Here is a 12178-nt window from a genome sequence, read left to right on the forward strand (position 1 = left end):
TGATACACATTGCAGTGATTTATTTGGCATTCTTCAGACAGATGTAAATACATCAATTTTTTCAAGTAGTTTGAGAAAACAAACGAAAGTAATCAAAGACACACCGTCATCTCGTGACTCTTTTAATAACATTTTCTTACACATGAAACTTAAAAAAATTGAAATCAGCAACACAAAGATAAGAAAACATTACGAGCATATTCATCTTTTTGTCTTTTTTCTGATATACTGGTGTGAGTCATTGACTAAAACAATGTTCAAATAACTTCCAGTGGATATTTCAAGAAGCATAATTACAACCTTCTATTGAGGGGAAAATGGTGATTTGGGAATATTGATGACTCGACAAATATGACATCAATTAATTTGAATCTTTTATTTAGAGATGATTTATTCTGTTTCCTTTAAAAGTTACTTATTGATTTTGTAAACCCGCTTCTTGAAACACCTGTGTGAGGTAAATCATTGTCCGTCCCCTCATCTTCGTCACAGATAGTGTCACGTTTTGGCATCGGTTTTTTTTCTCTCACTTCACTCACCCGTTTAGGTCTCAGATCAACGTCGGAGAGACATTTGGGACGGCTGAGGAAGAAGAGCGTGAACAATCCGCATTTCCATCCGTGTAACATCAGAGGTATTTTCAGGTAAATACATTTACAAAAACATTTAAGGAGCTAACAGTGAAAGAAATACGTTAATGTTTAAAATGAATCTTTTCCTGAATTACAGCATGTAAAGAACGAAACCATTTCAACTTAGCAAAGATCCAAAAACAACATTTGAACATGCAAAAAAGACAAATTGGCCTCAACGTATTTACACTTCAGTACATTTTCAGGGAGTTGTTTCCCACAAAAACAGCATCCGTAAACTGGTATTTAACTGGTCGATTTCCAGGTAATGGTGCTTAAAAACTCAGATAGCCGCCTGTATTCATGAACCTCATTGTTGGTATCTTGTCATATTTGAAACGGGAGAACCCCTGTTTGATGTACATACATGTCTACCATTAAAAACAAAGTGTGCAATCAGGCCGTCGGAGCTGAATCCACTCTAGTCAGAATCCATCCTTCATGTCTCAAACCCAAGTAATTACTTTGGGGATCTTTAAAAAGACACGAGATGAATCGTTTGTGATGCTTTCAAGACTTGTTTTTGTATTTCGTAATTATCCCGAATTCATATTGAATAACAAGGCAGGCTGTTGTCAAAAAGAAGGCGGTTTCTGGTGAAGAACATTTACAGAGGTTTGTTTTTGATCAGACTAAAGCATTCTGATGTCTAGTGAGGTATTAGTCCATTCTCATGAAACTGGCCTTTGTTTTTTTTATATCTTCAACTATGGCAACAGTGAGCCCTGCCAATGAATCTTAAGTCCATTCATCTCTTTCTCTACTTAATGGATCCACTTGCATACCATCACTCGGGACGATATTATAGACTTTGGTGAAAATTGGTTGGTTTGGTTGTTTTTTTTGTTTTTTTTTTTAAACGTCATCTCTGTTCCTCGGACAGTGTCGGGACCCTTGCCGGGTTTTGTTCACTGCACAACCAGTTTCTGATCCTCAAACCATTTGCTGAGTTACATCTGATGAGAGTAATATGATGCTGTAATGTTGATAAAAAAGATCACTGTATCACAAATGGTTATCCATGGAGAAGAGGAGGCTCAGCGTGTCAAACTGTTCCGCTGACCTTCAGTGGCTGCACCGTTTTGTCCTCTATCTGCGTTTGTAGCAGGGTGGTGCTGCCCTCTACATGTTATTGTGTCTTTACTGTGGCGTGTGGGTGTTGACATGACTGGCTGTGGTGGCAATTTTGGAGCCCAGCAGGAAGAACGAGTCTCTGGTCTGGAGACCTGGCACCAGAACTTCTGGGGCTGGCAACAACACAGATCCAGCCTGGCACGGGCTCCTCTTTCCTCTGGAGGCCCGCGTGGAGACAGAGGGCTCGTTTCATGAGGGTGTATAGAGCAGTTACAGTACAGTACGTATGATGGCCAGCTGGCACTGCAGTTCGACAACCACACAGATGGATAGTGATGAGTCAGGAGGTTTCCTGTGGGTTCTTGTCGTCACTAATCCCGGACGGAGACCTCGTCCGTCAGGGGGCTACTGTCCTGGGACGTAGGGCCAGCTGATGGAGCTTCCGGAGAGCTGCATGTCACGGATCAGCGTCTCGATGGGGGTCTTGCCTACCAGACGCATGAAAAAGAGCTGCGAGATGAGGTTGGCAGGAACGGCCCGCAGCGCAGGGAGGCGGAGGAGCAGGCGGCCAAAGCGCTGAGGCTGACTGGGGTACTGCATCCTCTCGTATTCTGTCAGAGCCACCTGAGCCTTCTCCTGCAGAGACTCCACGTGGACCGGATCCGTTAGCCCACAGGCGTCTGAGAGAGAGGGAGAGGAGAGGAGAGGAGAGTAAGTGAGCAGTGTGGACAGCTTACGTAAAGAGTCGTGATCGGCCAAGCGGAAGGTTCAAATCAAATCATATGAAAGGTCTCTGAGGGGAACTAATACAAATGGCAATACATCATCAATGTACCGTCAAGTACCTGAAACATACAGCGCTCAACCAAAGACATCCAATCCTAACATGGACATGTAGAGTACAACCAGTTCATAGTCTCACAATAAGCTTCACACTCACAGCTGTAACGCAAAAAGCTGCTTATTGATTGCTCGCAATACAGTAGTAATGTTGCATTTGCATGAATACACCAGGAGATGGTGCCATAGTAGATTCGTAGATACTAATGTGGCAAACTGCACTTCAGTGCTTTATTTACTCACATACACCATATCTGAGTGCTGCCTTGACTCCTTATCCACTAAAAGTTGCTATCTTAGGTGCTTCTCACACTACACAGCCACAGATAAAGACACAGACGAAGCAGTTGAAGATCACCTGGTGAGAACAGTGCGATGGCCTTGAGGCAGCTGTATTCAGCCGAGTCCACCTGCAGTCTGGTGAGCTTGTCCACCTGGTCCTGGAACACCCTCACCTGGTCCATGAAGGACACCACTCGCTCCGCAGACATGGGGGAGGAGTGGAAGCCGGCCGCAGCCAAGAGGGGCGCCATGTGGAGCGGCAGGGCCGACTGGGCGGCGTTCAGGATGAACAGTTCGCTCCAGCTCAGCCTCAGCAGCGCCACCTGTGGGGTTTACTGCAGTTTAACTCAATTGCTTTGGTGGAAACGTCTCACTTTATCATCCATCATCTATGAGTTTCCACTGAATGTAGCTATATGAGGACATTAGTGTTAAAGAGTTAAAGTATTAACCTGATCTGACACTGGGAGCTCAGGGAAGTATGGGATGTTCCTGGCCCACTCCACGGTGCTGAAGAGCAGCCGGGCCGCCAGCTCGCAGATGTTATCGATGCCCATGGCGTTATCTGGACCGGTCTGCTGGTTGTACTGGTGTCCGAAGCGACTGTTGGGGTACGGCTCAGCGCGCAGCAGCTGAGAAATGAGCTCCGACACCGGTTGACCTCCGCCGCTCCCTCCGTTGTTGTTGTTGTAGAACTCTCCGCCTCCGAGCCCGCTGGCGCCGCCTATGGGCGTGATGGAGGGGCTGAGACTGGGCTGAGGTGGGATCCGACCACGCTGAACTGCTGTAGTTGGGTTGGGGTACAAAGGGGGGAGGGGAGGGGAGGGGGGAAGAGAGGAGGGGAGGATAGATCAGAGAGAAATGGGGTAAGATGGGAGGAGAGGTAATTGAGGGGGTTAGGAGGAAAAAACAGAGAAGTTAAAACTGAGTTCCAACGGCACTTTACCCTCAACTATTCACTTACAGGCTTCACCCAACAAAGAAACTATAATTCTACATCAAATTTAACACAACTGAGCACTTATTCTTCAACAAAGACAATTGTACTTTGCTTTGAAACTTTACATCCAGTCTGAAATTGTAATTCTGAAGGAAAAATGCAGCGACCCAATGATGGGTTCAGTTTGGAAACATGGGTCCCTGTAGTGAGCATCTGGTCCCTGCTTGTGTCCTTGAGCATGACATGGAAGTTCAATCAACCCTGCGGCTGTGCCTCTGGCTGACCCTGAACTTTGACCTTCCTGGAGGTGGTCATGCAAAGATAATCCCCCTTCAGGGAGCCATATTGTATCACTTTGGAGGGGTCCATTTTATTGGAGAGTAGAAAAAACAACTGATGTCTTTGTGTTTCACATCTCAACCCTTACTACAACAATAGATAATTACATCATCAAAAAGTATAAGTTTGGGAGCAGCTGAGTGAAGAAACACTCAGATTACAGAGGAATAGGATTCCAGTAAATGCTTGAAAATGGCTTCCAACTGCCGCATACTGTATGCTGACTATTTACTTATTTGTGGTCTCTATCAGAAAGGAAAGAATTCCCAGTTGAGGCTTCACCACTTAAGCTGAAATCCCATATTGGATTCTACTCAATCGAGCCAACAAACTGGAGGGTTTGTGGAGGTTCATGCCGAGGCTTAAGGCTGATAGATGGGCTCAGGGACGCAGGTGTCTTAGCACTGTATCCCCCTCCGTCACTGTTACACAGCCACTAGATTAAGCCACTTAGTTAGTGGCATCGAGCTGACACGCGTGGCTAACTTAGCCATGATAGGACACAGACGGCCATGTGGGGAATATATTCTAGTCTGTGGGACTTGTGTTGCAGAACAGGCAAGATAATGACAAAGGCCGAATTCAAGTTAACTATGATTGATCTTTTCCTGTAGCAGCTGATAAGGTACCATTATTTTTTATCATTGTCATACTATTGTAATACATTTGCATTATCTGAAGTAATGCATGCATAGCAGTATGTTCAAGGAGACGGACAGGAGCCTTAGGAATCAGGATGGGAAGATACCTTCTTTGCGCATGCCCACACGGAAGCATTTCTTAAGACGACAGTACTGGCACTGATTCCTGTGGTGTTGGTCTATCTGACACTCTCGGTTTGACCTGCAAACACACACACACAAACACACACTTCCGTTAAGCACATCCATACGAAACAAATACTAAAGCACCAGCTTTCAAAGTAAGATTCTCAGCTACTCTTTGTTTTACATATATGGAAATGAAATGTCCTGTAGGTCACATGTGGCAGTTGGTAAATCACATTTTTAACACCTATATACAAAGAGAAGCTTGGAGTGTTGGTAACCTACAGGCCACCAAACAACAACAAACAGATAAACAAATACCAATGCAATAGTTGAATAACTAATAAAATATGTAAAATGACATAAATCACAAAATATATGCACATGTTCTAAAAAATACTGACAGAAGCCAAGCAAAAAATAATAATAAATACACTGAGATAAAAAATAATATTAAAAATGAATATAAAATAAATTACTAAAAACTAAATACAAATGTGAGGTTGTAGCACACTTTAAACAAAAATGAAATATAAAGGTAAATAAATAAAAACCGGGTTACCCACAATGCCCCTGGCTCGCTTACCTGCAGGTGTAGCTCAGGTTGCGGCGGACGCTCCTTTTGAAGAAGCTCTTGCATCCCTCGCAGGTGAAAACGCCATAATGTTTCCCGCTGGACTTGTCCCCGCACACCACGCAGTCCACCACGCAGGCCTTGTCTTCGTCTCCGGCCTCCATGTCGCTGCCTCCGGCCTGAGGCGAACCGTCCTCTTCCTCCCCGCGCAGGTAACCCTTCTCCCCCAAACCGTTGGTGCCCCCGTTGGGATCTCCCCAGCCCCCACTCACCATGGCCATCGCTTGGAAACCAAACCCGCGCGGAAGAAAGTGGACGAGCAGCCAAGAGTTCTGGTTGCTGTCAAGGTAACATAAATATCAACAAAAGAGGGGTTTTGTTGGGGGGGGGGGGAAAGAGTTTCAGTATTTTCTCAATGTCGGTGTTTACGTACGCATTTGTTAATTAAATCCTGGTTTACACGCTACAATGCGCTTAAATGAGTCCAAACAAAACTCCTGCGGCTACATAAGCAGATGTCAATCAGGGGGAAAAATGGGTTCTAGTGGTTGAGGAGGAGGAGGAGGAGGAGGTGGCAGGATAAACAAGAGCCGAACAGTCTCCTCCCACTCCACTATGACCTGGAAACGCTCTTCTTCACTCGGGCAACTTTTTCTACTTTTGCTCGCTGTTATCTTCCTCACTTTGACACCCGCTAGTCGCTGTCGTTGTCGCCCTTCTTCCTCGCCGTTCCCCGGGGGTGGAGGTGCTCCGGGTCGCTGCCAGACGCTTTCACGCTTCAGCCGAGAAACCTTTTTACACAGGAAAACAATGAGTCGAACGGACAAGACGCCACTTTTTTTGTACAAAACAGTGTGAACGAGACGGTGATATTCAGGCTACTCGTCGGTGTCACAAGGTGTAAATCTTCCTCACTTCCTCTGCCCTACATACACACACTCCCTGCTCCGTCTCTGTAGCAACAGTAATGGCTGAAAAAGGACCTCGGTGTAGCTCGCCTTAACACATGCCTGGAGAGGCTATGACCACCTCTCTTAAAGTAACCCCGACATGCAATTTCTGACTTCCTCATTGCAATGGTTGTTCACATTAGAGCTATCTGTCGGCTCTCTGCCTCAGCCTTCACCTTAATCTACGCGGAAATTCAGTATAAAATGATGCCGGTCTTACCTCAGTGAGAGCGGTAAAGCTTTCATCCAACAGGCGTGTTGGAAAATAACAAATCCCTCTCTGGCTCTAGACCTTCCTTCCATCCAGCCAGACCGAGAGCGCAAACGCAGCTCTCCTATTCTGCTGTAATCCTCTGGGCGAGAGCAGCATTCTGACCCACGAAGAAGAAGATATTCCGGATAGCGGCGAGCAAAACAACTTGATGACCACACAGCATCACTTTCATGTGGCTGTGGCTTTCTTCAGCAGCAGCAGCAGGGTTACGTGGACTCCTCGCTCCGACTTCCAAAATACAACCCCAGCCTCTCGCTTGTCCTTCTCACCCCCCCTGTGTCTCGTTTCAAATAGATCCCCAGCAGGAGGAAGTGCTCCTTTCGTCCCCGTGTGTTCTAGCGAGACGGCTCGGTTATGGCAGTGTCCTCTGTGCTGCTCGGGGTCTCTTCCTTCCAAAAACAAGAGAGCCCTCCGTCCGTTCAGCCTTCCGTAGTTCCTGTATTTGCTCTCCAAGCACTCATGCGGGTTTCTCCTTCCAACCTTTTGTCAGTGCTTGCCCACCAAGAACTAATGACTTGCGGCCTAGCCCTGTGTGCAGCTTTCCGTCCAGAGCATGTGTGTATGTGTGTGTGAAGCCTTTCCTCAGTGCTCAGGCGCACAGCAAGGTGGGGGTGGAAATGGACAGGGGTTTCTTCTCCTCCACCTCTCTCTTGGCTTCCACAAATCAAATTAGGATTCAAGAAAATGGCCACAGCCCAAGACAGGCTGGAGGTGTCACACCACCACACACACACACACACAGCGTCTGCTCGCCCTCGCTCGCTCTTGTCTGTTTTCCTCAACCTATTTGTGTGTTAGAGAGAGAGAGAGATCAAGCAAGGGGGAGCAGGAGAGGGAGGGAGGGAGAGGGTGTGTGTAAAGAGGGGGAGGGGGAAGTCTGTGTGTGTGTGTGTGTGTGTATGTGTGTGCGCTCCCAGGGATTTGACACTGCTATTCAAGCCCTGTGGTTACCATGGTGCCGGCTGCCTTATATGGCCATTGGAGTCAAAGAGCAAAGAGAGTGGGCTGTGTGGGGCAGCATACACACACACGCACAGGAAGAATGTGGAGGATCTATCTCCTCAGAGATGCAGAGAGCATGACCCCAAGGCCTAACGCCAAAACCACCCCGACAATACCTGATCACCCTGAAGGCTCTCCAACAAATACAGACAAGTCAGACGCTCTTTGTCGCGTCCCTTTGCAATTTCAGCGGAATGCGACATTGTTGAAAGTTTTAACTCTCTTTTATATAAGCCGGCAAAGAAAACAGCGGCGACCTCGACTCAGAGTTAGAATCCATCTCTCCCCCCCTCCCCTCCAATAACCCACTTTGATCCATTGTGTGGGAAATAAAGGTGACCGCTTTGTTGCCGCGGCTCATTCCTCAAAAAAGGCGGCGCGTCTCAGCGCTTTGTGGAGGACGCGGTGATTTGTGTCGGAGGCTGGCACGAAAGGTCAAACTGACTTTTGCGTCTCCCCGCGTCGCCCAAACCGAGGGGTCAAGCTCAGATAAAGGGAGGAGAGGACACGGAAAGGAGCTTAAGAGATAAGTGATGAATCAGCTTGTTAATGTGCGGCTCATCGCAGGGAGCGTTTCCACTGTGGGTGCAGGCGCAGATAGCCAGAGATGAAAGTGTGTGTGTGTGTGTGTGTGCGCCCTCCCCCCCCTCGAAGGACACACTATATGCAACATGTTGTCTTATCTAGAAGCTGTTTACTGAGATTTTGAAGGCATTCTTTTCTCCTCCGACATGTTTATGACATTCCTAAATCTAAATCCAGCTTTACCTCCTGCAGAGCACAATGCCTGTGTGACAGTGGAGCATTGTCCCTGCCATTGTGCTGCTAATGGCTCATCAGAGGCCTGTGTGTGTGTGTGTGTGTGTGTGTGTATGTGGTCATTTCAATGAAAGTCCCCTTTATTAGTCCAGTGTGCCTGCTTATTGTCACTTCTTGTGCTGGTTAAGATTAGGCTTGTCAAATAAAGGGTCCTGTGAAAGACTTGGTGTGTGTGGTGTGTGTGTTACAGACTATAGGCTAGCTAGCCAACAAACCTATAATTATATCAATAGTTTCTAATTTGGTTATATTAGTACATTACTTGGCAGCACAGAGGTTAGCACTCTTAGCTCTCAGCAATAAGGTCCTGGGTTTGAATCCTGTCCCTGTAGTATTCTGCCTTCTGTCATCATCAGAAACGTGTATTTAACTCGTCTGTTAAATGTGGATGCTGCATTGTGGCTTCTCACTGCTCCTCATAGTAAGGATGGGTTAAATGCAGGCTTTACATGGTCATACTATCTTGGCAAACTACAGCAGCTCCAGTTTGCCACAATAACATGATGGTGGCAAATTCCTACGCTTCTTTCAAGTCATAGAAACTCTCTCTCTCTCTCTCTCGGTGGTGCAGAGGTTTTGGTGCAACATAGCAACAGGATCAATACAATAACAGTAAAATCAGCAGATAGGTGTCCTTCAGGGTGGGAGGAGATGTTCTGGAGGTGCGTTCAGCTCAATGTATCACTCTCTGCAGGGTCGCAGGCCGAGCAGCACCCCGTACCAGGAGGTCCAAGGTCTTCATGATGGAGGATGAGACCTTGAGTTTCCGCAGCTGTCGGAGGAAGAAGAGCCTGTGTCCGGATTGTTTGTGTACCAAGAGTCCAGGTGACGTGCGAGGTATGTGAAGCTGGAGACCCTCCTCAGAGTTTGACCGTTGATCTTTGGCGGTGTCCATCTGGGGACCCTCCTCTCCTGAAGTAGTTTACTTAACGGCTTTGCCACATGAAGCCGGCTGATACCAAACACTGAATTAATTATCCCGAGAGTTCCCAGAAAAGTCGAGGGAATCTTTAATAACGAAAATAACCTTGATATGTTGATACCGAAACTGAGAAGCCAAAATATTTCAGGTATGTTTATGTCCTTGAAATCTCTCACATCATCTCAGCAAAGCAGCTCGTGTTCATTTCTATGAGATGTTATCTTTTGATTCCCTGTGTAAAGCGATTGCACCACGGTAAATGTCCGACCTCGTGGAACATTTGTGGGATTTAGTTGGCAAAAAATGTAGAAAACCTGGATGTTACAAAAGAATGTTTCGTTTAATGTGAGATTCTTTAAAGATACACCTCAGGTTGTCTCTCCAGAAGTGATGTATGGTTTGTGGCTCTGTTTCCACTCGAGTGTGAGCCTGTGTGTGACGGATCCCACTGGGGGCAGGGTGACGCGACCTCTGAACCCAGCGGTCAGGAATGCGGTCGCCCCCGGTGAGGAATCCAGAAATGCAAGACTGCGAATGATGTCCAACCAAGCTGCCAACATGACAGATATATTAGACACACAAACACTTACACACACACCTCTTCCAGAGGGATCAATGCAGCCTTCACAATTTCCTCATCAACCTTCATCATTTACAGCGTTCCCAGTTATCCTCTCTGTGTAATACGCCGGGATTGAAACACTGCAAGAGCACTAAAAAAAGCGTCCGGAACTCAGAGCCTAAATCCCTAAATGTGACCTCTGCTCCAACACACCTCTACCACCCGACCTGACGGGGGATTTGATGACGTGTTCCTGCCTGCACAGTCTCTCTCTCTCTCTCTCTCTCTCCCCCCCCCATCCCTGCTTGTCATAGCACCGCAATTACCAGGCATTCATGGCACCGTACAGCATGCGTCAAACTTCCGTGCAGCCTGACAGTTACCCATTACGCACAGGGTGATATTACCGGCAGAACTATTAACCACTTAAGCCTAGAGGGAAAAATACTACTTTTACTCTGTCTGCATATTTCTTTCTTCCTTCTGTGGGGCTCAATCTGGCAGCCGGCATTGCATCTGTGGAATCCTTTTTCTAAGGAGACCCGCAGTAATAAATCTGGAACATTCAGAGTGAAGCATTAAATGAGACTGAATATTAAACGGAGAGACCCAGAGCACCCAACACACACACACACACACACACACACACACACACACACACACACACACACACACACACACACACACACACACACACACACACACACACACACATACACACACACATATACACACGTATACACACACATACACACATATTTGTATTATAACTTCACAACCAACGAAAGCTCCTCAAATTCATCACCGAAAAAAAATTACCTTTTGGATTTTTGTGTCAATGTATGTGCAAATCTGACCTTTATTCACAAAGTTACAGCGAGTGCAGACCTCCAGTGCTGTTTGCTGATGTGAAACTCTTATGTCTAGGTCATAGGTGCTTGATATTCTAGTGCCAGGCCTACAGAGCAACATTCGCCATAGGGCTGGGGGATTGTGGAACCCTTTAACATCCTCTTTTAATTTTGTCTGTTGTCCGTTCTCAAAGCAGAAGAAATGAAGTAAGATGTAAGATGTTGCTGACGGTGTGGAAAACAGATCCGTCACTCGTTTTAGATTGCAGAAGCAGACCCAAGACGATGTCACAAGTTTAAAAAGTAGCACAAAAGGGAGGACTAGGAATACAGTGCGTCTGCGGCCTGTTCGCTCATCAAAGATCATTTACTAATTTACTAATGGGGCTTTTCCCACTGCTGTGATATGAGAACAGTGCCACATCATGATTAGAACCTATGCAGCAAACCGCTCACCGAAACCAACCAGCCTATGCCGAGTCAGACCAGAAGTGCAGTGAGCAGAAGTGCAGAAGTGAGTCATCTGGGTAGTTTTGATGAATAAGTGTGTTTTTATATCCCAAAGGTTACTTTCATGTGTTGCCATCATTGAAGCTGTTGAAGACGATTTCTTGTGAAGAGTCATTAGACCCCCACTTGTTTGTTTTTCTGAGCACTCCTCACTCCCCACTCTCTCCTTTTCTCCCTCTCTCCCTCCCTCTCTTCAATGTGATTGAAGTTAATGTATTAGCCCCTAAAGTTAACCTTTTAGCTCCAGTTATATGATCACACCCCCGTGGAAGAATGTCCTAAAGTTAGGCCAGCCCTCTCCCTGAGGCGGCCGCAGTAACTTGATCTCAGGGTGTAAGCAGCATGCTCCCAACCACATCAGCATATGGAAAGTAGGTCTTTACTTAAAGCAACCATGAGGCGACCGTGCAGCTGTTTCACTGGGACGGCGTCTTCATCACGCTCCGACGACCGTCAAATGTTTAGACTTGCAGTGACAGCTTCTCCCTGAGACCAGAGTGACCTGTGACCTTAAAGGAATGGACAAGCCTGGAAACAAAAACAGGGGCCTTTTGTGAGGGTCAAAGGGAAAACATCTGCTGGGCTGAGGACACAGAGAAGTGGGGGGATTAAGTCCTGGGTATTCATCAGTCTTCTCACCCATTAAACATCACTGATGGGAACGAGAACCCCACTGTACCTCCAAACATTATGAGCCATAGCTCCTCATTCTGGCAATTAATGCCCCAGCTGCCTCTTGGCTCAGGAGAAATGAATTGAAGAATGCAGATAAGTGCAGCATGAAAGGAATATCTTTGATATGCATGCTACAGTGTCTCTTATCACATCAGCACAGGAGCC

The 12178-nt window shown here is 46.6% G+C and overlaps 1 protein-coding gene across 3 annotated transcripts; it reads right to left on the minus strand.

Annotated features, from left to right (window-relative positions):
* Positions 1-131: 131 nt before the first annotated feature.
* On the minus strand, positions 132-7470 carry nr2f6a (nuclear receptor subfamily 2, group F, member 6a). 3 transcript variants are annotated; one of them, XM_076144714.1, is made up of 7 exons: positions 6619-7470; positions 6132-6239; positions 5461-5787; positions 4856-4950; positions 3281-3612; positions 2905-3151; positions 132-2386 (listed from the first exon to the last, which is right to left on the minus strand). In XM_076144714.1, the coding sequence occupies exons 3-7, from the start codon at positions 5727-5729 to the stop codon at positions 2112-2114; spliced, it is 1218 nt and encodes a 405-aa protein (XP_076000829.1). In that variant the 5' UTR covers positions 5730-5787; positions 6132-6239; positions 6619-7470; the 3' UTR covers positions 132-2111. The 3 variants fall into 3 exon arrangements, with proteins under 3 accessions (XP_076000829.1, XP_076000830.1, XP_076000831.1); XM_076144715.1 differs by lacking the exon at positions 6619-7470 and adding an exon at positions 6364-6539; XM_076144716.1 differs by lacking the exon at positions 6619-7470 and having other exon boundaries at positions 3281-3609; positions 6132-6542.
* Positions 7471-12178: the final 4708 nt, after the last annotated feature.

This window comes from Genypterus blacodes, unplaced genomic scaffold (genome assembly GCF_046128005.1).
Source record: "Genypterus blacodes isolate CSIRO-AG114 ecotype Tasmania unplaced genomic scaffold, CSIRO-AGI_Gbla_v1 ptg000029l_1, whole genome shotgun sequence".
Taxonomy (NCBI): Eukaryota; Metazoa; Chordata; class Actinopteri; order Ophidiiformes; family Ophidiidae; genus Genypterus; species Genypterus blacodes.

What these genes read in the sequence shown, in the direction of transcription:
- nr2f6a (XM_076144714.1), bottom strand. Translation starts at nt 5,729, where the DNA reads ATGGCCATGGTGAGTGGGGGCTGGGGAGATCCCAACGGGGGCACCAAC. An exon ending in AACCTGAGCTACACCTGCAG is followed by an intron (nt 4,951 to 5,460) that starts GTAAGCGAGCCA and finishes GTGTGTTTGCAG; the next exon opens with GTCAAACCGAGAGTGTCAGA. An exon ending in AGCTCCCAGTGTCAGATCAG is followed by an intron (nt 3,152 to 3,280) that starts GTTAATACTTTA and finishes TAAACCCCACAG; the next exon opens with GTGGCGCTGCTGAGGCTGAG.